Genomic DNA, 27,341 nt, shown 5'->3' on the forward strand with positions numbered 1-27,341 from the left:
TGCATATATCCTTCTTTACACGTGTGATAACAATTTAAGAATTCGTTAAACGAGTTAATGATTGATTTAGCTTGACGGAGATTAAGTGTGTTTTGATGCCAAGAGTTCACTGGTGCAGAAGTTCTAAATTGCAATTTTAACTCGGTTTGGAAAAATAGGAAGCTTGCTGTGAATAATATTAATTAAATACAATGCAATATTTTCTAAAAGAATTTAAAAAATGAATGGAAGAATAATGTTGCCGATTCCCGGAAAAGTTAGAAACAAATATTAATATATTTTCACGTTGACTTGATTATCATAGATTATGGAATTCACCTGCACAGGATTTTACATTTCCTACCTATATACAGGAAACCTAAAACGATGAGCTATCGATTCTTCATCCTGATCGATGCGAAATACTTAATTCATATTAGAGCTTTTTTAAAGTAGTTGTTAATTATACTACCGTTGCTGTTAATTCTACCAATATATGTTCTTAATTATATATAAATTTCTTCAACCTAATCGGTAGAAAAAATTTCTATTTCTGTACGCGTGGTACTTTATTCATGTGAGAACTTTTTTATAGTAGTTGTTAGCTATACTACTGTTGCTGTTAATTATGTTACTATTGGTTGAATGTTCTTCAACCTAATCAGTGTAAGAAATTTCTTTTTCCGCATGCGAATTACTTAATTCGGATTAGAGATTTTGTATTATTGTTGTTAATTATACCACTGGCATAGTTGCTTTAAAATGGCCTCTGCAAAAAACATTTCTTGCAGTATTACCTTAAACTAAATTAAATTCCGTTTGTTTACGTAATTTTTTATTAATTATAAGAATAATATTTTTTACAACTTATATAGCCATGCCATAGTATTTTCCGAAAGTATTTTAGTTAGTCTAATGAGTGATTTTGATTGTTTGCTGATATATATGAGTACTGTATTGCTGTCATTTATAAAAATGGGAATGGTAACACCGTGAAAGTTATGACATAAATATTATGTTGCAGAAATCAAAATTATTTTTCTGAATTTTAATATCAAAGTTTTTGATAATAAGATTCAGTTATGTCTGAATTTAATCGCTTTAGAGTTAATGTCTGTATGTTCACGCACGTTCATCTTACTGGAATATAGCTCATACAAGAAACTAGCACACAAGAGAAAGAAAGTTTTGCATAAAAATTAAACTTAAATGTGTCCTTTAATAACATAGGCATTTTTTAATGTTAATCATTTATTTATCGTTACCGATTTATACATAATCGCATTATCTCAGTATTTACCTGTTGTATTTAAATTATATATATCATAAATATAATTTGAACATGAATTAAAAGAATAAAAAATACATTCAGTAACGTGAAATGGGGGATTGAGTATATAATATTAGTTTAGAATGTTTTCACTGAGCACTCTGCATTATATTTATTCTATTTCAAGCTTACTGGTAATACGTATATAAATACGTTAACTTATTTATCTAAAAATCTGGTTTTTTTTCGTAATATCTTGGTTTCTTTACGTGCTTAGATCTTAGTTAATGTAATTATATCTGGTTTTAATTTTTACCTCTTCATTATCTAAGATTTCATTTGAAATTTAATTAATTTATAGCCTTGATTTCTTACAGAGCCAAGGCTCTCTTAACTGGTATTCGAATCGAACAAATGTTCTTCGTTCAGCTATTGTCAGCTCTTGATACCAAATTTTCTGTCTTATCCATTCCTTAATTTAAATGTCATACTTCTTAGTTATCAGGCTCACCAGCGGCCATGCGGTAAAGTCGCTGAACACTGGTAGTTCGGTCCGAGGTTCGAATCCCGCGAACGGGCTGGCTGCATGGGCGTTTTCGTGGTTTTCCCCATGTGTAACGTGTATACGAGCCAGTTTCCCTTAGAAAGTCCTCCATGAAGGCATCCCTCCTCTTAGGCATATAGCCCTCGAGGCTTTGCCATAATCACACACACACACACACACTCTTAGTTATCAGTGAATTTAGCTTCGAAAATAAGTACTGAATTTAAGACCTTACTATTCGAAAAGTTTAGAATGCTTGAGCTACCATACCATTCTAAAATAAGAATAAATACTTATTGAATATATGAGCCAACATAATGATACTAGCTATAATGATTAAAGTGATTATGATCTTTCGGCGATAATTCAGTTGCTCATTCGGTGACCATATTTAAAGTAAACCTAATCATGTATATTTAAAATCTTTTAGCAACGATTAAGTTATATTGTATTGTACATTTTTGAATTCTTTTCAAATTAAAATTTTAAGTGTAGATGAAGATTGGTTTTCACACCTTTTTTCGAAAATTCTTTACGAAATGAAAAATGTAGGCCAAAACATTTTTAATGCGTGAACATGTAAATGCTTATTCTACACGTCAAGATATTTTAAACATACTAAGTATACTTACAATAAAATAACTTCATGATGGATATCATGACAAGATTGCTTAGAAATATAAGAAATGTAATTAACGTTTTCGAGAAGGAAATGACTTTAAAACAAAAATTTCAGTTGATTGTCAAATGATTTCGTTTGTATATAATTAAATTAGATCTAATAAGGTATTCATACATCAGGGATTTGTACTAACAAAATTAATGAATGGGGAAGTAATCATATAAGAGGAGATTCCTACAATACAATTTCGTTTTAACACAGTGAATAAAAAGACTGTCAGAATAAAATTTCAATTTGAAATTTTGATAAATAAAAAAAATTAAAAAAAAAAAAAACCTAAGTAAAAACTGATAAAAATTTCCCTTTAAAATTTTACCCCTTCTCCCAACACACACACAAAAAACATACAGGTTGGTATTAACTCAGCCTGTGGAACTGCAGTTTAGTTTTAAAAAAAAGGCCCCTTTTTTACCAAAAAGTAAACTACGCAACTGTTTAGTTTCATGCTACTAATTTTTAAAGACTTACAAACAGATCATCAACAAATAAAAACAACAATTGTTTTTAAAATACGCAATGTAGATATGAAGTTAGTGCAAAAGAAAACTTGAAATGATTACAGTTAGTTTAATAGAATGGAAATGCTTTTGTTAATAACATGTATTCAATGTAATACGTATTAATGATGATACTTATCAGTCACAGAAAAAAGATAATGTGCATTACTTAGCATCAATATAAAATAAATTTGATTAATTATCCATATTTTAATAAACATATTTGTACTAGTTATGGAACTTGACCCTGTTGCTTAATTTCGCATAACAGAAATTAGGAATCTAATGACTAAATCATTCGAAGGTTACTCGTACACAACACGCTTTAGAATGATATTAGTAATAAAAAGGTTTGATCTATTAGCCAACAAAACGCTTTAGAATGATAGTAATAATAAATTAGTTTGATCTATTAAGCATGGTTATATAAACTCTGTGTGAATTATACTGCGAGAACGAACTGAACACTGAACATTAACATAAATGCTTAGCTTCCGCATACCCTTTTGCTGCGCGATAAACCTCACCGTGGTCATATATCTTAATCGTGTGGTAACTATACCCAACTGACACCTACTCATTAAAACTGGAGAAGTGTGGCTGGTAAATAATACACTAGCTCTAACGATTTTTTCTCGCATAACGCTAGAGGTATTAAGAAAGCAATTTCAGAAATAAAAATTGTCCAACCCTTGTGTCCTACTTGAAGGGATCAACAAGCAAATATCCAGAACAGCTGAATATTAGCCATATACAACACTGCTTAAGAGAAACTATTAGAAAGACATAGTGATTTTGGGCTTTAGTGTAACGGGCGCAGCTCGAAACAAAAACTAAACGTCGTTGAAAACTGGTTTCTCCCCATAAGAAGTCCTTATTAATTAGACTATCTTACTGAGCTGAAGGGCTTTTTGACATCCAGAACGCAACCACACCCTTGAGAAGTTTAAGGAGGTACACTGCACCTGCTCTGGTGTTATGTTTCCTTCGTATAAAATGCGAAGAAAACTTCAACTGAGATAGATTTCCTTTTCAGTTATAAGGCAAAATCTTTTCATGTTTAATGCTTTAATTAGTTTTTAAACAATTTCTCTTGAGAGAAAATAGCTGAAAGGTCATGTTATTTTTGGTCTGAAAGGCCTAATTTCTAAACCTTACAACAATTTTACAGCAAAATGAAAATAAGCGTCCTTTACATGATGGTTTGGTGGTTTAAGATGGAGAGATTATTAACTTGTTGCTAAACTAATGGTTGGGTTCGATAACGGGTAAAGTTTATATTTTAATACGTAGCTGGTAAGTTTAAATATTTCGTTCTTCAACGTTTTATTCACTAGATTTCAAATAAAATGATTCAAATCATTTTGAATGCTATCCATTTCTTTTGAAGATAATTCCGACTGCAAGTATAAATATCCATCTGCAATTTGGAATAGTGTACTTTAGAAGTGAGACAGATAGATAGCGGCAGTGTTTTTTATGCTTCATATTCTCCCTTGTTTTACACAATTTTCTAGAAGCGGTGAAAAAAAGAAAAAAAAAAAAAACATAGAGGTTTTAACTGTCAGAATATTGATAAAAATTCGGTTAAAAACGAGTAAAAACCTGTTTTAAAATCTCTACAGGATCGAACATTTTTTTTCCTGACATTTATAATGGACGGGCTTGAATGTTTTGCAGAATACCAACGGAGCTTGAGTTTTTCCTGCGATCGGATCATGATATAATAATTTGCTTTTGGAAAAAAGAACAAACTCTTTTTCCGAAGTACAGTGAAGTTTTTTAAAGTAAAGAAAAACAAAGTCTGAAATTTGCCAACCGCAAATATTCAAGTCAATTTGAAGCTCTTATACCTGAAAGCTCATTATTATGAGTGTGTAAGCGCTCATTTGAAAGTATGTATTTATGCTCATCTGAAAGTGATGACGGAGAGTAAAAAAGGAAGACAGCCTCATGGATACAGGTAGAAGTAGGTGGGACACCAGAATTACATCATTAGTTGGACAGGTATAAGATTCCTCCGCGCTAACTAAGCAGTTTCGCCCCAGTTTTGAAGAAGAATGCCTCTGGGGGTGGTCTGAGGGTCTCCCACACCCTCTTCTCTTAACTCTAAAGAGGTTATCACATCTAGACGGGTCGTTTCTGAGAAACGAAATTCTAGTAGCATTGGTTTAAACAGGAGGATTCCTAGATGAAACAGCTCCGCTGGAAGTGAAGTCTCGCCTAGCTATGGAAACGATGCCCCGGCTAGGCGGAATATTTAGATACGTCCCCAAAAATATTCCGTCTGCAGCTCTGTCCCTCGTAGAGATCAACCAATCAGACGAAAGTTCTGCTTCTGAAGGATCACGCCATCCCAATCTGAGCGACAATCGATTACTGTTTGGCGTTCAAGTCTGTTTAGTAAGTGAAAATGGTAACCTCGTTACGTAGGTTTCGTGGAAATGGGTGGGTTCTTAAAATGTTCTTTTCGACGTCCAGTCCTGCGTAATGGAAGCATATGTAACAGAGACTCATCCCCTCAAGAGGACTTTCGGTTCACCTCATAGACCTAGACACTTAGAAACATCTATGCCTTCTCCCGGATTTGAACCCGGCGCCATCGATACGGCAGTCAGAGTCAGTAACCTAAAGGCTAGGCGGCTGGGCAAATGTATAGATGTCTATTATATAAATTTCGATCGCAATTGAATTTTGTACTTTATAGAATTTTTCTATTCTTCAGACATACTCCAGTTAACGGATATGAATGCCAAGACAAAACCACGTGCATTCTAAATGCAATATGTTCTCGTTCTTAAATTCTATAATTCTTACCAAAAAATAGCCATATTGTTTCCAAGCAATTTACCAGTAATTTACCAATGTGTTAACAGCAGCATTTGCTTTAATATGTTTAAGGGAAGCATTTGGATTGCATTTTAATGTTATCCTTTAGTGAACTTAATTAATCAACTGGATCACTGTGGATATCATTTTGTAGACCTGTTCACTCTCGAGTACATTTTAAAATTAAATGCATTTATTCTGCCATTCAGTGAACATTAAACTCACTTGGTATTGATGCGACTAAAAAATTCAAGCGGTTGGAACTATGTAGCATTTGCAGTTCATCTCAAGCTCAATTAATATCTCTTGGAAAACCTTAAAAATCACGCATTCTTATAAGTCTGAAGAGTTATTCTGTAATTAATTAATGAGTTACTAATAGACAAACTTACTTGCTGAACATACTACGCCTGCTATATTTTCTTCTCCCGGACAAAAGACGCGACCAACCCTGTCATGTAAGCAATCAGCAATGTTGTGCTCGCTTCCTTTGCATTTGACACCACTCAGTATCATATTGTTGTGATGACCACCATAAGCTCCGCTCTGCAAACATAGAAATTATCGATTATTAAGTAATATTAGAATGTCAGTTAAGAGATGCAATACTAAATGTAGTATTTTAATTTTTTTATGAACTTAGGTTTGAATTAATACGTATGCTGCTAACAAAGAATATCACTTAAAAAGCCGAGATTAGGAAGTGGATGCGTCTCTGTTGTGAATTTTTACAAGAGGTTGAAAACATTGCCATATTGTTAAGCAGTAATAGTTATATTTTAATACTTATACTCTAAGCGATGAAATATTGACCACAGATTCAACCCAATCTGATCACTAAAATGGTTAAGATTTGACTCTGAAGACTGTGATTTCATCCCCTTAGTACTACAATGATCTTTGAAGAAGAAATTACTTGCAAGGATAAAGAATAATGACAAGAAATTACTTGTGGCTAACATTAAAAGAAAAATAATCACAAAATACTGCAGAAAATATTATTTTATTTAACAAAAGACAGATGAAGTAAAATAACGGTAATTAATATAGGCCTTCGCTTAAGTTTTCTTCTGGTCTTTCTTGTAACTAATGTTTAAAATAATTCACCAACGTTTTGACTTTGCAAATTTAACGTTACCTTCTCATTTAACAGTCTTAAAAACATTTATTTGTAAATTTAAAGTTATGTTTATTTTAATAGTATTGGAAATATCTAATCGTCGTGATTCTTAGTCTGATTAGGGTATTTATTGAAATAATATGCAAATCATTTAGATCCAACGGGGTGGTAAACATATTTCAAGATCATGAATCATATCTCAGTCACCTCCCTTTCCATGTATATAAAATGTTGAGTTTTCGCTTTGTAAGGGGTTATCGCATTTTTCCTTGTGTGTTCTCGCAGTGTCAGTGTGTCTCGCAGTGTCAGTGATGGCAAGTGGAAGAGCTGAGAGTTGAATGGCGGGGTGAGTAGTATTGACTTCTCATGTTCCAAAAAAACCTCACATTTAGATTTTTGGAATTATTAGAACTGTTAATTCAGCTACGACTTTTTAACAATTAACAAAGCGATTGAATGATTTAGTTAGAATTCTGATCCTGAATATTGCTAACGCTCCGAAAGGGCTGTAATAGAATTCAGTCATAGAGGAAGATATTAATAAGTATAAAATTGACTTAAATTGTCCATGAAGATGGAAATACTCTGATTTACACTTTTTTCTTTCTTCATTTTCATTTTCTTTTTCTTTTCTCGTTCAAAAAACACATACACATGTGTTTTTTGAACGAGCGTTCATATCATTTCTTGACACATTGTGGCCCTACTGGTTTAGGTTTAACCCTCCGAGCGTTACGGGTTTAGCCCTGAAATTTCAAAGTTCCTCAAAATGTCATGAATAAGTGTATTTTCTTAATTTTAATTAAAAAATGACTCTCTCATTTTGTACCTTGATTCCTTTTCTTCCAATATACATCCAAACCGAAATCAGATACAATAAAAGCTAGCAGAAGTTTTTATGTATAATGAATATAGAAGGCAGCCTAATATATGGAATTTTTCGGCCATAACGCGGTTAATCATGCCATTTCCTATCTAAACATTTCAAATGCTTCACTGCTTAAAAAAAGCATACGTCCTTCATCCTCTCTGCAATGGATGAAAGGATTAGTGGCCTGAATATTAAAAATGTTCAAGAAAATAACATGCATGCCGTTTCCTTTGTGAGAAGGTAATAATTACCAAGTAAATACCTTTTGCTATTAGAAAAGAAAAGGCTTAAAACCATAACAAATTTATAGAGTTATAAGTATTTTCTACCTCCTTTACGCATGCCTTCGTGGTGCGGATTAAGCAATTATTGTGTTTAAATTTACATAAGCAATAATGTTTTAAATAATAAGCAATAATGTGTTGTAATAAGCAATTAAAGTCTTTAAATTTCACTCTACGGTGTCCAATAAATAAAAAAGATAAACTAAGTCTATAATTAAAGAAATATGAATTAAATTAAAAAGTTAATAATAAGTTAATGTTCAATGCAAATCTTCCATTCTCAGTTATGAAAATTACTCATCACCATCTACATTTTACTGCATTTTCCCAATATATCCTTAAAAGTGCTATCGCAATAAATTCGCTTTAAAAATTCGTACCTACAAAATTAACAATGCTTAGTGTGAAAATATACATGAATACGGCTTAAAATTAACCACATTATTTATAAATGATTGCAATAGTTAATTATGATTTGCTTCAGGTAACCTCTTGTTACTGAATTTAAGAGTTTTTCTTTTACTTTTGACTTAAATGTGTTATTTAAAAAAGTGTAACCGAATCATTTGCTCAGTGTTTTAGCTCATTTCAACCTAATTTCGGAGTAAATGTCATGTTTCATTTAAGTTGACGTCCGTGAAGAAATACTACTGGTCAAATACATTTTACTACTAGAGAATTTATCATTGTTTAAATGGATCTAATTCGTGCACTCTGTTTTTGAAATGACTGGCCTTCAAAATAGACACGCCTATATTTCCTAATCAATTTTCTACTTTTCAAGCAAATTACCTGAATTCCAAGTGAATTTCAGTTCAAGGAATAATAACAAAATTTGTTTCACGTCATATATTTTGAAATATTTACATTTAATTGGGGCCCATTTTGGGGGGAAATTTTATGTTTAATTTGATATATTTAAAATTATTTCACACAATAACATGCCGGTTCGCTTAAAAGGTACTTAGCATGAGAAATTTTCTTTAGATCACAAATCTTTCCCTACATCAATATTTGTAAGAATTAGAATTTGTCAAAAAATATGTACTCAGCTATTTTTATCATACGTTTTTGAAAGCTAACAACTACAAGAAGGTTTGAGTTCTTCCAAAATATGACATCTGAATAGTATGAGGATTTTTATTTGTCTATATCGAACGTGAATATTGGATGGCATTTCTAAGTTTCTATGACTCAGTCACAGAAATTTTCTAGCTATTGCAATCTAATCAACGTGATGTACATGCGAACCCAACCCGCTATCAGGCCTTTATAATTTAAAATGTAAAGCAAGCTGTGAATAAAATGTAAGTGACAATACTCATAGCGTTGCTTCTAAAGTTAGATTTTTGATAGCACAGCAGATTTCAAGATAACTTTAAGAGGTCTGCTAATGACAGAATTATTTAAAAATTCTACTGTATTACATAAAGAAAGTTTTAATTGTTTACAGTAAGAAATATTTGAAATATTCTGCAATAAAAGATTGCTGACCTGTACTGCTGATTTGGCATGACCTAGTTGTAGCATATTGCAAACAACGTTAGCTTCTTGTATGCCCCAACCATCTCCGCAAAGGAGTCCCCATCCTTGGGGCATGCGCACTTCCACGCGTCCTTCTGTCGTTGTTCTGCCACCTACTACTCTGACAGTCAGATCTTTCTCGGTTACAAGCTACGAACAAAAAAAAAAAAAAAAAAAAAAAAAAAAATACATTACGATGAAACATATACATATAAAATTACCATTACTTACATGAAGCGCAGGAACTAAGACACACATGTATTTTACTTACACACATAACTTGGGTATTAGCTTAACAAACATTTTCTTGTATTTAAGAGAGAATTAAAAATTTCCCAACCGAGAACTGTAAGGTAAGATAGGTTAGTTTGAAGAATCTGTCTCTGATGTTAAAGCAGATGGCCATTAAAGATGCAGGTTAAAGATACCTTTATGATATTGTTGTTCAATGTAGTTATATATCCGAAGTAGCTGCCCTCACGCAATCTTCCAATTTAAACACCTTCCCTCTGGCACGTTTTGAAAAATCTCACATAATAATGAGGTACTTTGACTGAGGGACCGGGGTTCTCAGTTTAAAGTACTGATACTAGAGAGTGCTTTATCTTGTTATTATGCAGATGAACTCATCGCAGAATTTACTACTACATTTTTCTGTAAATGCATACCACAGTCGAAAGATCAGAACCATAAAAATCTATCAGTTGGAATCCTTCTAAAGCCGTAAAAGAATAATAGAATAATAGCACATTGGAACATTTTGATAGCAAATATGCCATCAATACCTGCAGTTCTTACTGCATACAAAATTCTGCTTGCAACGTATATATCTTAATGTCATGTGCTGGTCACAAGCCTATGCCATTAAAACATGCCCATGCCATTATGTCCAAACCAAGATATACGAGGTACAGATGATCTCAGCATGATCGAAAGGAAATATTTTTACCATCCCATATTTGAATACTGATTGCGATACTTCATTTGCATATTACACACAGGATACAAAATTTCATACGCGTAATAAAACAATATAAAGGTATCCTAAATTACATAAAACATAAGGTACATAAGATATCCTAAAGTACATGTGACAGATTACAGTGTTGTTTAAGTCGTATTGCACGCAACACACACGGTATTAATTACAACGTTCATTCGCTCATCTATAAACAAGGAATTGCACCCTTCATTATGTATGGCTCTAAAGTCTGGAGTACATCACTTTAGAAGAAGATAAATTATAGATATTTACCACGTGTTCAAAGGCGGATACTTCTGCGGGCCATATGTGGATATCGTACCGTTAGCTATGAGTCTGTTTATGCAATTTCTGGCTTTCCTTCAATTGACATTGCCATTCTTCATTCTATTGCTTATAAGAAAAATATTTCTGCTTCTGCTGTCTCTGAGTATGATTGTATTTTACCTCCATCTGATCTTCCTCATCCTTCAGAAATAAATGCTGTTAATTTTATTCAGTTTAGCAATACAATCGTAGATGATTCACCTGTAACTTGCTATACTGATGGCAGCAAAATTGATGGCAAGGTTGGTCTCGCATTTGTTGTCTTCAAAAATGGTCTTGAATTTGAGCACTTTCAATTTAGAATTAGAGATGAATGTACCGTTTTTATAGCTGAACTTTAGTGCTTAAACTTCGCCATCAAATGGGTCTCTGAACAAAATAGTGCTGTTTCAAACTATCTCATTTGTACTGATTCCGTTTCATCCTTGGAGATCTTAAAATGTATTTCTTCTTCTAATAATATCATTATCCAGAATCAAAAAGAACTGAAAAACCTAAAAGATAAAAATATTTCGGTTGGATTTTCATTTGTTCGTAGTCATACAGGTGTTGTTGGAAACGAACGAATCGATTTCCTTGCTAAGACTGCGACTAAGCGGGAAATTGACACTTTTGTCAATATCCCTAATTCCTTTTATAAGAAGGTCACGTATGAAAGTATTGTGGAGTCGTGGAACCAAGAATTCATTAATTAAAATAAAGGGAGCTTAATAACTAAGAGATTTTCCCCTTCTATCAAGATGAGATTGTCATGTCATCACATCTTCACAAACTATAACTTAACCCAATTTCTTACTGGCCATGGAAATTTCAAAAGTTATTTGAACAGATTTAAGTTGAGCCTCGAGTCTGTCTGTGATAGTAGCCTCGGTGAAGAGGAGAATGTTGAACATGTGCTTCTTCTATGTCCTAAATATGAGAACGAAAGAAAAGTCTTGAAACTGGGACTGAAAAAATTTAATATTAACTGGCCTCCAGAATTTTACCAATTTATTTCCGAGAAAAGTGCTTTTAACATTTTTTGTCAATTCATTGTACTCATCCTTAATTTTATTTCAGTTTTTTCTTCTGTTTATTTTGTATTGTGTTTCATACTTAAGCCCTATGTGATACTATGTGGTACATGGGGAACTTATTGTGTTTTTTTAATTAAAAAATGTACATAAAACTACATGTGTAATTTATTACGGGTGTGGTAGCCTAGCTGAAACCATACCTAATGCCTTATAAATGAAGACTGATTCGAATCAAAATAATAGCAATAATCTGTCCAATATGCAGAATAGGAAAATTAGGCCATGAAGTTAATGGACTAGTTAAGTGTTTAATGAATGCTTTTATTACAATTTTTTTACTGTATAGTATTTTTGTAAAATTAAGGAATTCGGATTTAGAAAACTTAACATAGAATATCGGATTACTAAGTATTAATGTTTTGTACTTCCATTTGTTACTTATCTTCACAGTTATTTCCTTTCTTAATATCACTGTGCTGAAACAATAGCTAGATTTGTTGCTTCTCAAGTTTACACTTTGCAAAGAATCACGGAAATTGCACTGTAGAAGATCAGATGGTATTTTAAAGACTAGGCTACTGTTGTTTTAATTTCATCTGAGGTTTTAATTGCTGAGAGAACATTATAATCTATCGCTCTAAAAGTCATTCGGTTTTCTACATATCATGTAGTTAATTAATTTTTGTAACTAGTCTTCGCTGACTTTAAGAACATAACTTAAAACATTTAACAGCTTTCCGACTAGTTATCGCCTAGTCTGAAGTATAAAATTATATTCTGTTTTCAAAATGATTGTACTATTAATCACTTCTTGAACAGTCTGTTTTAGATTGATGATTTAATAGAAAAAATAAGACAGGACTTCATAATGGGACATTTTTTGTTATCTAGCGTAATTTACGTAATAAAGTTATGATTTATATCAAGTTCACCAATTACTAAGTTGCTCTTTAATTAAAAAGGGGAAGTTACAACATGTAAAATTAGCCTCAAAAATCGCCGACCTTATATGACTTTCACTTTGACGAGATGACCGCGTTTCCTCGAAGAGATGAGAAGCATTGAAATCAGTTTTAAATATCATGTAAAACTTGAATTTATTTCAGTAAAAAATTTATAGCTTTAGTATTTCTATTAAACGGTTATTTGAAACCAGTGCTTCTGAATTAATATTTTTCTAACGTTAAAAGCTTCTTTTGAAAATTTGCATCTTAAATTAGAACTAAAATTGTATTATTGCTAACAGCAGTTTATATAAAGTCCTCAGAAATTTTGATCCCATGAAGACAAAAGTCGTTTAGGAGAATCAATAATTCGGTCATAGGAAATATATCTTTCACTAACATTTGTTTTTCTACTAAACCCACACCTAAGCTTAATTTTAATACAGTTTTACCTGATTATAAGGAGCAAAAATTGCCTTAGTGCTAATACTTATCTTATTTTATTTATTTCATAAATAGGAGCCACAGATCTTTGTGAAACCATTCAACAGTTTGTTAGCCAAGAAATTCTTTTAAACGCTGTATACGTTCGTTGGGAAATATATACTTAATAAACTATTTTAGTTATTAACGTAGTCATCCCAGCACCGACTGTTACTATTTGCAAAATATCTGCGTTGATACATAACATATTTCAGTTTATATTAATTCAAATTTTGGCAAGGAACCTTAGAATGCTGCAAAATTACCATTTAAATTAAATTATGTGGTCCTTGGATTGTACCTTTGACGTATATAAACTATAGTTCTTTTGTTGAATAAAAATTTATGGACTACTAAATATTCAGAAAGAAAAATGCATTAAATTTTAACGTTTGTCACAATTTCTACCCTTTGCTTGCTTATTTGCAAATCAGGTTAAGGACAAGGTATTTTAACAATAGAAACAATGAAATATATAAAATCTAGTAATAAAATTTGTCACTTTTATATTAACAGTTAGATATCAGCCTGTCTTAGAAACGAGCTTTAGAGTTTTCAAAAAGAAAAGAGTATTTCCTGCCAACGAAATTTATTATGCGAATAAACTATTAACAAGTGAAAAATAAAGCATGGATTAGCGAAAAATACTGAGATTAGATAACGGAAATACCTTCAAAAGTTGGCTCTAGGTATGGTAATGTAGTCGAAATTCGATATGACGACCGTTCGTTATAGCAACCCTTCCATTACTATACTGATACACAGAGTCTCTAACCGATGAGAATATATTTATTCTATTTCCTAAAGCAAAAATTCATTATAACGACTATTCTGTATACAATGTGAAGGGTCATCATAATGGGCGCTGGTTTTATTAGATTGATTTTTTTTCTTACTTATTTAGATTCTTTGCATATTGGCTCTGACTATTATTCACCAATTTGTATTACATTACTTTTCTCTACATTCATCTTAAGTTGGAAAGTTAAGGCATTACTTTGTTGGAATCAGTTACTGTGATTGAGTCCAAAAGACTGAGATTTTATTCCTTAATTTGCAAAAAATGCTTAGTGATGTGCCATATTTTAATGGTGAATTTTTCTGGGCAGTCCTAAAATCAAATAATCTGAGGCGGGAACCAAAGTATGAGATGTTTGTCATTTAAATAGCTGTAATAGCTATCGGAATGCTGCATTGATACAGATGAGAAATACCATGAACAATACCTGCAGATGCATGATAAACCCTTAATTGATCTTTTATTATAAACGTTCTTTTAGTGTGCATGACGTGATATTTTTTCGTATTATTTCTTTATCATTTCATTATTCAAGGTGAAGGGCACGTTCAATTTAAGCAATACTCTGAAAATTTTTAAGATATAAAATCTGATTGATGTAAAAAATTAGCGTGAGCTGCCATGTTTTACATTAATTTTCAGAAAATAAAATGATTTAAATATAATCATTTGTGAGACAGTGCTGGCATAAACTGAATTTGATATCTATTTCTTCAAGAAATTTGAAGTTAAAATAAACACATAGATTTTAAGATCTAACACAATATAAATCTTCATAAGAAACAGCATTCTTATTTCGAATCTCTCTATAGTTATAGCATACAAGAGAGAAACGAGTAAAATTCTTGTTACAAGCCATACATATATTAGCCTTAGTGAAATTTTCAGCGTTCTGATCTGATTGAAATAAGAGAAGAGAATTTATGTAACAGATTATGTATTACGAGGCATTTGTTAATATTAAAATAAGTACATATGAAAGAAGATAAGAAAAGACATACTGACGAACATTCCGCCAGTTGCCATTAATCCTTGGACTGCAAGAATCAAAATATCAATCTACCAGCAACTCCATTTATACGTGATTTCAGAATTCATTTGCGGTAACCAAAAATGAAGTAGCATTGCAAAGCTAACAATCGCGGACCCATATTAGATTCCGTCGATGGGGCACAAATCTGAGCATAAAACAAGCATGAGAAAAATCTCCATTCATAAGACATTTAGTGTTGATATGAATTGAAATTGATGCATGTTTTTACTAAATACTGGGACTCTTTTATTGTATACGTTAACAATGAACGAAGATTAGTTGATTACATGCTGGAAAGAGCAAGATATTTTCTACTGAAATGGCATTAAAAATTCGTTGGACAATCCACCGTTGCTTGTTGATGATATCTTCAGTCCTTGTAAAATTGTTGTTCAAATTAAATCATTTAGCACCCACTTCATCATACACATTGTCGGCTTTGAATTATGCTGAGCAATCTTTATTATGATGTCTGCAAAAATAGCTGCTGCTGTCATAGTGAATGATAATTAAAAGAGGTATACTAAATAAAGTGATGACTTTCAGCTAGTATTCGTGATACCGCACCTCACCATGTTGGTGTTGTTACTGTCAAGAATAACAGCAATAAGATCTTTAACCTTTTATAGTAAACAATGGCCAAAAGCTGCTTGCTAGTATACCTCGATCGATGACAGTTCTTTACTATTGTTTCAACATTGTGTGCATAAGAAGGTTTGCTTGCTGGGATCTTCATGACTTGTTATACACCTGACGGCCTTTCTCTTAAACAAATCTTTTCATAACACTCCGATTTTTTTAAATTTCCACATAAGACATTATTCTTCATTTTGTTGATGCCATATGTATATTATTATGTTTTTAATTTTATTATTTATAGTAAGAAATTTTAGGAAGAAAAGTCTGCTGCGTCTTTTATTATAGCAAACAAATTGGTATCTGAGAACTGCTCGCACTGTGATTGTTTCTTACTATATGGTTGACTTGCTTTTTGATTACATTTTACGCAAATTCTTGTACAATAAATTTGCAATTATGCAACTCTAATAACATGCACATTATACTGCTGTTTTAACCGTTCGTTCTTCATGATGTTTTAAGTTTGATTCATATGAGTAAGTATCCTAAATGATTAATTCTTTGTTATGTATATTACGGTTGGTATTAAATTAGTCTTATTTTTGTTTCCCGATGGCGAGCTCTAGTGGTTTATAGGCATTGGCCACTACTAAGGTCAAAAGCGGTGGCCTCTTAATTATGGAGGAACCAAATAGGTAGGCCACCGTTGCCTCCTAAGAAGGGACGGATAAATTACATCCATGCCTTCTCCGGGATTCGAACTCGGTCTCTTCGGAGTTATTAATGACATTTCTGTCTGGGTGACTATTATCTGAAGTAAATAGTAATAATAAAGGCTTACTCTGATTGCTGTCTTTGCTACTGGTAAAGCATTTGGTGAAGATTCAGGAGATGAGGCTTGAGATATTGCCCTGGCTCTTTGTCCATCGCAGACGACACCAGCAGCTTCAGCATGATTGCAGTCATGGACACCCCAGCCATCAAACCTACATCGGTCCAGCCTGAACTCTCTACCCGTACAGAACATATTATCCATCCAGATGAGATCTAAAGAGAGTAAAATAGAAGCAAATTAAAAACGAATAATGAGCTCATTTAATATTAAAGCATTAGTAAGTTATAAGCAATAGCAATGGTTCTGAAAATGTTTTGTACTCTGGACTAGTAGAAACATTTGATCCCTTTCGTGCCCATTGCAGGTGTATTCGTACATTGGAGGTTAACCCAATGTCTGATTATGACTCGTCATTCAAAGACACATGAAATATTTTGTGTGGCTTTCCATCTTGCAACTTTTAGGTGTGCTGGTTATTACACTTCTAAAGGCTAAGAAGGTTTGAATGCCTATATTAGATTGAGAATACTTATAAGATTTCGATGGCTATACAAGGCTGAGAACACCTGCTTTAAAGCGTTTCTATATCCTCAACAATCTTTATGAAAAATTTCAGTAGTCAAGATTCATAAATTTACTAGTCATAAATACTTCTAGATCCTACCTAAACGTTTTAAAAATTGAGTAATGATATCAACTCAGACCCTTTGAACAATACTTAACACTTTGCGCAAGTTTCTTTGTTATGCCTCATCCGTTAATATTTCCTCTACATTGATGCTTTTTGTATTCGTTTTCATAGTATAAAAATATAAATATTAAATTATCTCCATAAGGTTTCGCTGCAATTTTCTCTACTTCCTTATATCTGTTATATTTATTCTTTATCAACACAAATTTGAATGGATAAATTAAATGTAGAAATGCTGTTAAATTTCACTTTATTTCCAAACAGCGTCCGACTGGATCAAACACTAAATTGCAGCAGATTTCTTCCGATTTTGATTCTCTGCGGAACCTGTTATTTCTATATATCAAGTTTCCTTTCCATCCTTACATTTTACACGTACGTAAATGACTATTCTCCAGCGCTAGGTAGGCCTGACAGCTAAACCACTATATCATTAATGAAAGCCAGATATTCTCCAATCATATTCTTTAAGAGGGGATATAAATGACCTAAAAAAAGGCCTCTCATTTCATATAAAAACAAAGTGAGTATGGGGTATCAAAACATACTAGTAGTAGTAGTAGTATGTAGCTATCAAAACAATATAGGTATCGAAACAAAGTGGCTAATGCTTATAGATTTTAAATTTAGAGATTTTCATTTCTCATAAAAGGGATATATAAAATTTCGCGAAGATTATTCGAAAATATCCGAAGATTTTGTTCTGAAGTTCAATTTTTATTAAACTTAAAAAAAATAATAATGACATAAAGCACGAGGTAAACGTAAAAACATTTAAAATAAGCTATTCATGTTAAACAGTATAAATTCACACATTTTTGAGCAGATTTATTTCAACAAATATCTAATTAGAATTAAATATTTAAAGCCTTCTGCTGCCTAACTCTGAACATGCGTGTCTTGTGTGAAATGTGAAAACACGTAAATATGTCTAAGATTTCAGTTCACGTTTCTTGCATTATTCTTTCACTAAGAATGATGTTATTGAATCGCCAAACTTTTGAACTGTCACTTTGCATTCAAAACAACATGTCAGTGTTGGCCTTAACTGACCCTCGCATTCCCATCTTTCTTTCAAACGAAAGTTGTTGCAAAATTTCAGTAAAAGTACTTTCTCTGTTTTATTTCCATTTAAATAAATCCTTTTAACGTTACAAAATATACGGAACAAGAAAACAAAAAACGTATAAAATAAGGTAACAGGCAAAAGAGGTAAATTCGAGGCAGAAAACCGGAAACTTTCAGTGCATACCATGTCCAAATCCTTCCAGACTTACATAATTCACTCGGATAAGTCACGCGTTGCCGGGTTTTCTTGCACTTCGTCCAATTCATGTTAACAAATCGGCGCAATCATTTTACTTTTTTTTTTTTTTTTTGTGTGTGTGTGTGTGTGCAGTGGGCTCTTATGGCGCACGACCTTAGGTTACGCTTTGATGAGTATTTTGTTTTGACGCAAGTTTTGACACGAACTTAGTCGGGGGTGATCTCGGCCTAGTTTTTTTTTAGGGTTTGACGAAGATTGAGAAGGTGTGCGAACATCACACTGAAAGCATGGAATGAAACGTGAAATCTGTAAACCATTAAAAATTGCCTGAGCCTTTTTCTTGTAAGAAAAAGAATAGATGAATAAAGAACCACTTTACGCTGTTTTGTAGTATTGTTCAGAAGATTACCCCATGTAACATAACTATCGTTTGCAATTTTAATGCATAGTATTTCTGCACAGCTTGATAGACTATGAATGGAACTAAATACAAAGACATTACAATTGATATACCCTGATTATAAAATGAGGGTAGGAAAAATATGAAAGAAAATCTGGGTTTCGTTCATTTTTGCCACTTAAAATCTCGTAAAAGCCAGAGAAATGTCAAATGAGACGAAAAATTTATGATTAACGAAGTAAAAGTGTTGTTTTCGGTCTTCTTAGGGAAATGCAGGCAAAACGAATTGTAAGGAAAAAAGCGCAAAATCAGGCATTTTTCACGAGATCATCATTTAAGTATTTATTCGCAGGGATGGCCAATTAAAATTAATTGAGAAGCACAAAGTCATAAAGGTTACCATCACACGGCCGAATTCATAATTTGTTTCAGATTTTAGTTATGTATGTTATAAATTTAATGTAATCTTATTCACATATATGTGATTAGAATTATATTATGATTTATAATAATATAATTTACTTTTTAATGGTTTTATAAAAGTTTTGATATAAACTGTAGGGCTTATCAAAATTTCAAAAACTTTCACCAGCCAATTGAATTCTGACGATCTACATTGAATAATATAAGCAGGTTTTAAGAAATACATTGAGAGTCACTGTTTAGCTATTACTAATTCATATTATGTAAGGAAAAAAGTCTTCTTTTATTTTAGTGCTACAGTTTATTACAGTAGATGAGCCTAATATGATAGCGATTCAATTCGGATATTGTTATTGAATTGCAGAAGTGTCGCTCATTTGTATCTGAAAACATGGAACATACATGACATTTTATGATTAACAGGTCGATTAATGTTATCAAAACATTATGGAATGAAATTATTTAAACTGAAGTGATGTCGCTAAATAAGATTGAAATAGCGCATAGAAATTACCAAATGACGAAAACATATCTTCGATTAAAGGATTAAGTCGCCAAGCAGCTTGATTTTGATTTATGCCAGAAAACTTGGAAATAGAACCCTCTGTCCAGGTTTTAGAAAGATCAACTGGCTTGATGACCATACGTTTTCTGGCCAAAATATATCTTAGCTTCTTTTGAGCTTTACATTTTTATAAATGTTTCGTTCAAGGAAACGCTCACTATTTTACTCTGTTCAGTCGTTTTTATTACTAAACCTAGCAAAAAGTATAATGATCTGGGAGTAAGGAATAAAGTCGGCTTGTTGAACCGCTACCAATTCCCAAAAATGAGTCAACAGCAGCCTGCTAAGTTAAATATTTCTCAACCTTTCATATAAATATACCCTTCATAAGTTAAATATTCTCACCCTCAATTTGTAAGTTTATTTTATTTTGTGTTGTGTTGTTGTATTTTTTTTTTTTTTTTTTTTTTTTTTTTTACTAACCTCTGTAAGCCTTGTGTAATACTATGTGGTGCACAAGGATTTAAAATTTTCAATAAAAATAAAAAAAAAACCCTTCATATACAAGATTTTGAAGAATCCTAAAGATCTTATTTTCAAATCAAAGCAAAATCGAAATGAAAGTATGAAACAGATGCGTAGCTGAAAAGATCTCAGTGTTGCCAAAGCACTTAAGTTTTGACTTGGAGATGCTCATGAAAATTATGTGGAAGTCAGTGGTCCATCAGTGCGGCAGAAAGCTGACAAATTAGCCATAAAATCTCGGAAAGATGATTTTGTAACAACTGATGGTTGGTTTTGCCAAGAGAAGCAAGAAGGATGCCTTATGAATATTAAGATTAGGGGTGCAGCATCGGTCAAATACATGCCTGAAATGTTATGAGTATGAACAGGTAAATGAATTTTTGCATAACAATCACAGATAGTCAATCATTAACGACTTTTTTCTGGTTAAAGTGCTGTAGAAGTAAGAGTTTATATGTTTGTAGTTTTATTTATATGAAATAAGTTAAATTGCATTGATATTTTCTTCATCACTTAATGTTATCATTCGGGGAATGTAATCAAAATAGTCATCTACAAACGTTACTATACAGATAATCTTTTCTCATATTTACCATCTATAAATGTGTTTCACGTAAAATGTTTATTACCTTTCTGTTCACAGTTCGTCCAGCTAAACTTGCCAAATGATTTTGCTTTTTTTTAAAAAATGTTTTCGCTTACATAACTTACATATCATAGGGGGCTCTTAAACATTTGATAAAAGTCATAACTGCAGCACAAACGCTAAACACCGTTACTTTAAACTACGTCATTTCATAACATATTTAATCTAAGAAAAATTTGGTTGCGAGTACTAGCTTTCGCCCATTTTGGCTTGAGTATTGAAATTTTATGTTAACTTTAAATGTCCAGAAATTTAAATTATACAGACTATTAGGTGATTGAAGTAGGAAAAAGGAACAAATAGAATTCTTGACTTATTATTTATGTACATATTATTAATATTTAGCAATTTATTGAATCATAAATGAAGCATGAAAAGCGACATGCACTATGTTAAAGTATTATAAATATCAAGAAAGTTAAGCATGAATACAAAAAAAAATTTAATTAACAAAATATTTATTGAATGGGTATAATCAATACACATTTTGTCATTTTGAACATATAACTAATAAACATTTCGTTATTTTTGTTACGTAAAAGCATGTTTAGAACTTTACATATAAAGCTTTAAAGCCTCACGTATCAAGTCTAACGTATGTGTTCATCTTTATGCATAATTTCATATAATGAAGCTCTTTAAAATAAATAAATACGTAAATCAATAAAAGCTTAGCATATATACTACTAAACTGAAGTACCCGTTCTACACCCGCATGGCAAGCATTTTTTTTTAAACACTGAAAGGCTTGTTCTCAACGCAAAAGATGCAGCCTAAACATGGGAACTGACAGAGCATAATGGCGTTTCCAGCTGCCTACTTCGAGTGCGCTTCACCCATTTCTTACTGACAGGCGACGAGCATTTATTCCCTCTCAGTCACTCTCAGTGCAGCGCCCTATACCAATGACCAATGATACAGTGCACGGACCGCCCTGGATTTTAGTACGACACGTTATTGAAATACCTGGCTTAGCCCGAGTTTTCCACCGATTAAAGAGGCTTATTTAGGGGGATAGGGTCAAAATTTTTCTAAATGTCGGGTAGACAGTGATTTTCCTCTTATATTGCTTCAAGGTGAATTGTGCAAAATTTTACCAAGCTAGAAAAAACTGTAGAACTAACAAAGCGCTTTGTTCTGTTATCGGTTATGTTTTTTTTTTTTTTTTTCCCAAAAAATGAGCTTTCTGAAGATCAACATTCAATTTGCCTAATTTCTCCACCGTTTTCGAAATATTCGTAAAAACTTAAAAGACAGCGCACTCAACTACTGCTTGGCATTCTTATCGTGGTTATAATGTATACAGAAAAAGATTCAATCATTTAGAGAAGTTAGAAAAACCACAAGAAATTCCCACTAAAGATGACTTTATTTAAGCTTCATCTCAAACTAATCAAGAAATGCCTAAAAAACTTTACAGTGACAAAATTAAGCAGAAAAATCCGCAGAAAATTTAGCAGAAATCATTAACATTTTCAAAGATCAGAAAACCCTTTATCTCATGAAATCAATAACCACAATAGCTCAGAAAATTAAATCAGCTAAATCAAATATGCAGAAACTTTGTCTAGCTTTTCAAGGCAATTGAGATTATTTTGAACTTTGCAGATCAAGATTAATTCGCAGCTTCTCTCAAGCCGAGTATAGCCGAGCGGCAGAAATCCTGAAGATGCAGATCTTCACAGCGTGCGTTCGGTCCTCAACCTCGCTCACTACAGTTTTGCCAAAAGATGGCGCCACGTTTATTCCTCTCCTAGAGATTCTGCACTAGGTGCAAAAAGTACGTTTCAAAAAGTACTGGATACTGGTGCAAAAGTACTGGATTCAACTCATCATTCAAGATGCACTATTTACAATATATTGGTAAAGGCCGCACTAGGTCGATTGCTTCTTAATTGCGTTACGACATAGACTGCTTGGCATTTTCTTGCAGGAAGCAATGGGTTTCAAAGTTTTTCTCGCCTCAAACTTCATCTGGAGAATACTATTTACGGACTTCCTCAGACGTCAGTCCCAATTCGGGATTCACTCAGGAATGTGGAAAGAGCAGGGACAGGAATTCCACGCTGTATAACAGAATAATAACAATAGTATCAAAGTGTCTGCTTTAAAGGTTCTACAGTGTTCTGCAAAGTTTCTCGTTTGTTCTAAAGTGTAAACCAAAAAAATAATGACATGATGATGGCTAATGTGATATCAAAATTAACACTGTATATAGAAATATTAATATTAATTTTTTTATAAAAACAATTATAAAGTTTTCCGTAGCATGTATGACTTCCACTGATAGCGGTAATGTAACAACGGGGACACGAATCAAGAAGGGTGACGCGAATGCAAACTTTCCAATAAAAACGACGCCTTGGGTGTGGATCCCGGTGGAATAGAATTTTTAAATCTTACGTAGACAATGCTATTTTTCTTGTTTTGAAAATCAAGTATGCAAAATTTCATCCAGCTCGGAATAAAACTATAGATTTTTATCAATTACCCACACACGCAAATAAACAAACGGACACTCTTCTTTATGTATACAGATAATTTTAATGAGAACAGCTAGTGTCATTTTACGAGTCAAGTTAGTAATTAGTAATAATTGAAATAAATCTGAGTTTATTGCTTTTAAGTCGTTTAGTTTATTCATTAATAACAGAACAAATTTGAAAGAAACACAAACTATCTTACGCTTTGCTGAACTACAAAATACTGCGTAGTGGAAGATAAAAATATTTTAATTCGGTCAATGGCATTTAAAAAAAAACTCTTATTTTCTTTATTAAATTTGAAAGCGTATTTAAATATATTGCTAGTCGCAACATATTTCTTTTATATCTCCGAATTTTCTGATTAAATTTGAAATATTTTACGCTTTGCAGAGTGACAACACAAAGCTTTACTGGTGACGAACGATGCACATCCTTGCGAAGTTATATTATAGATTCTGAGGTAAAATTAAATAAATATGTCTTCTTTTAATTTAAGAGTTTAAAAATACATGATGAATTTCATAAATGTTATGACACTATTGGGTATTAGGAGAGTTAATTCCTTAACACATTTTTATTGTTTACTTTTCGAACAGTCATCCATGCTATTATTTCACCTCATGTTTACAAAAGCTTGATAATCAGAAGATAAAACACATTGCTTATGATGTTATGTGTTGGAGTAAAAGTTCACTGAGAGCACGTATCTAAGCTGCTGAAGTATACAGTGTCTCACAAAAATGATGGGACACTTGTGCTTTACAAAAGGAAACTCTAATAAAATAAATTAAAAAAAAACATGTAAACATTTTTTGTGAGTGTGTTTCATACTGAACAGTCATCCATGCTATTATTTCACCTCATGTTTACAAAAGCTTGATAATCGGAAGATAAAACACATTGCTTATGATGTTATGTGTTGGAGGAAAAGTTCACTGAGAGTACGTATCTAAGCTGCTGAAGTATACAGTGTCTCACAAAAGTGATGGGACACTTGTGCTTTACAAAAGGAAACTCTAATAAAATAAATTAAAAAAAAATGTAAACATTTTTTGTGAGTGTGTTTCATACTGAAATTTAGTAACAATTATTACATAACAAACATTTTCTCAAAATATTAAAATGTTAATTTAGTAAAAATACAATTGTTTAGAACGGAGCAAAAAAATGGCTCACATAAGTGATGGGACACCATTAGATACTACTACGTACTACAATAAAAATATTTTTTGGGGTTTTTATTTTTACTCAAAAGCAATTGGCAATAATTTATAAAATCGTCTGCAGTATTTCTCTCCAGTTTGTTTTGGAAATTTTGTGTTTTTAGCTCTGTGCAGCCATGAATGCTAAACGAAAAGAAACTTTGCCTGAAATTCAAAAATTAGTTATTAATTTGCATACTGAACGTGGAAAATCTATTAGAGAAACTGCTGCAACAGTTAAATTGAGTCATTCAACAGTTTTCAATATTATTAAACGATATAAAAAGAATCATGTGATTCAGGATAAAAGAAGACCTGGCCGACCATCAAAGCTATCCAATGGAATAAAGCGAATTATCGTTCGAAATATTAAAAAAAAATCCAAAAATGAGTGCTCCTAAAGTTGCTGCTTATTTACAAGCATTATATGGAGTAATTGTTAATCCTGAGACTATTAGAAGAGTAATTCGATCTGCTGGATATCACGGTAGAGCAGCCAGGAAAAAATTCTTCGTAAGTGAAAACAATAGAAAACTCAGACTGGCTTTCGCAAAATCCAACATAAATAAGAATTTTGATTACTGGAATGAAGTTATATTTGCTGATGAGAGTAAATTTAATATATTTGGTTCTGACGGTAGAATCTTGGTATGGAGAAAACCCAGGGAAGAATTTCGCAAACAAAACTTGATGCCAACAGTAAAACATGGTGGAGGAAGAGTTATGGTATGGGGGTGTATGTCGTCCGCTGGAGTTGGTAATCTTGTTTTTATTGAAAGTATAATGGATCAATACAAGTATATTGACATTTTAAATCAAAATTTGAAATCTTCAGCACGAAAATTGAACCTTCATAACGATTTTAAATTCTACCAGGACTATGACTCCAAGCACACTGCTTTGAAAGTTAGACTCTGGCTGCTGTATAACTGTCCTGAAATAATAAAAACAGCACCACAATCTTCAGACTTAAATCCCATAGAGAATATTTGGTAAGAATTGGAATCAAGAATTCCCAAACACACCATTTCTTAAAAACAACAATTAAAATCGGTGGTTCAAGAAGAATGGGGTAAAAATACTCCAGAAATCACAAAAAAAATTAGTCGAATCCATTCCAAAAAGATTAAATCATGTTTTAAAAGGAAAATGAAATCCAACAAAATATTAAAACCTTTTAAAAAGTAAAATTTTTGGATAAATATTTGATGGAAAAGTAAGTGTCCCATCACTTATTTGAGCCATTTTTTGCTCCGTTCTAAACAATTGTATTTTTATTAAATTAACATTTTAATATTTTGAGAAAGTGTATGTTATGTAATAATTGTTACTAAATTTAAGTATGAAACCACCCACAAAAAATTTTTACATGTTTTTTTAATTAATTTTATTACAGTTTCCTTTTGTAACGCACAAGTGTCCCATCACTTTTGTGAGACACTGTATAAGGAACCAGGTTTTAGCCTAGAAAAAAGAAATTGCATTGTAGTACTCCATCGCTTCACTTTCAGAATGCTAGCGATTAGAAAAGACTTTTGATCTCAGTTATATGCGAAAGAAAAAGAAAGAAAAATTTCCTTGTTGTATGACCTAAAAAAAAGTTGTTTCCTTCCTTCTCTGAAGCTTCTCTGAAGAGCATTCATGTTCAAAAAATTCGAATGCCAAATCAATTTCACCGTTTTTCCCCCGACGTAGCGGAAAGCCGTTAAGAAAATCGTTTGGTTTTCTTAGAGTTGAAGTTCTTTTCTCCTGACCTCTGTCACATTTACCTCAACATCGGTCACGTGCTGGCGATATTTATGTCTGTAATAATTTCACTTTCAGCTCCAGCTGGAGAGGTTTTCCCTCTATTCGAAAATTCCATTTTTTTCTTTTATGATGCTCATTGTTGTAGCTGACATATAGCCTGTGATAACTTCCACGAATCAGGCAGACAATATTTTTCTTCTACTATTACAGTCGTCAGCAATTTTTTAACTTACAAACCGACTCACCTCTTGATGCACATAGATTGCCGAGATTGATTCTCTTATCCAGAATCAGATAGCACCACGCGCTAAACATTCTTTCTTTTTCAAATTCGAGTCCTTCACATGAATTACACTTTTCACAACGTTTTATAAACAGCTCGAAAACATAAAATAGACTGTAAGCTCTTTGCTTTTTCAATGCTGAGAACTCCAGAAATAATATATTACGAAATCTCGAATATTTACACGGTATTTAAATATGCAGGTTGACAAAATTTTAGGCAGAGGTGCTAATATCACAGCTGCCTATTGCGGGGGGGGGGGGAACCTGTCCCGAAAGAAAACCACTATTTCTTCAAAAAATCCGCTTTTTTCCCAAATGGCAAGTCATTTTTAAGTCATATATAATTTACTTAAAAATCCTTGTTCTCTGCTGCCCATGAGAGTGTGGTCCATAACCTCAGTGGATAACCTGCTAGATTATGCTTTGTTGATTACTCGCATTTTACTATCTTGAAAGTGCCTTTATCAATGAAATACTGATATCTGATATATTAAATATTTCCTCATTATGTGCATACTGCTTCAAGTATTTCGTTACTGCAGTCTCCAATTTTAACACAAAATT

At 32.4% G+C, this 27,341-nt stretch overlaps 1 protein-coding gene across 2 annotated transcripts in view; it reads right to left on the bottom strand.

Annotated features, from left to right (window-relative positions):
• Positions 1-27,341, bottom strand: part of LOC118195405 (lysyl oxidase homolog 3A-like) — a 109,105-nt gene that overhangs the window by 20,841 nt on the left and 60,923 nt on the right. For both annotated transcript variants that reach the window (XM_085821901.1, XM_035366713.2), the window contains 3 exons: positions 16,605-16,810; positions 9,571-9,750; positions 6,194-6,347 (listed from right to left, as the gene is read on the bottom strand). In XM_085821901.1, coding sequence (XP_085678027.1) covers positions 6,194-6,347; positions 9,571-9,750; positions 16,605-16,810 — 540 coding nt within the window. The remainder of the gene's footprint in view (positions 1-6,193; positions 6,348-9,570; positions 9,751-16,604; positions 16,811-27,341) is intronic.

This window comes from Stegodyphus dumicola, chromosome 8 (assembly GCF_044657685.1).
Source record: "Stegodyphus dumicola isolate Sdum_Otavi_A_Nest chromosome 8, ASM4465768v1".
In the NCBI taxonomy this organism is placed as follows: Eukaryota; Metazoa; Arthropoda; class Arachnida; order Araneae; family Eresidae; genus Stegodyphus; species Stegodyphus dumicola.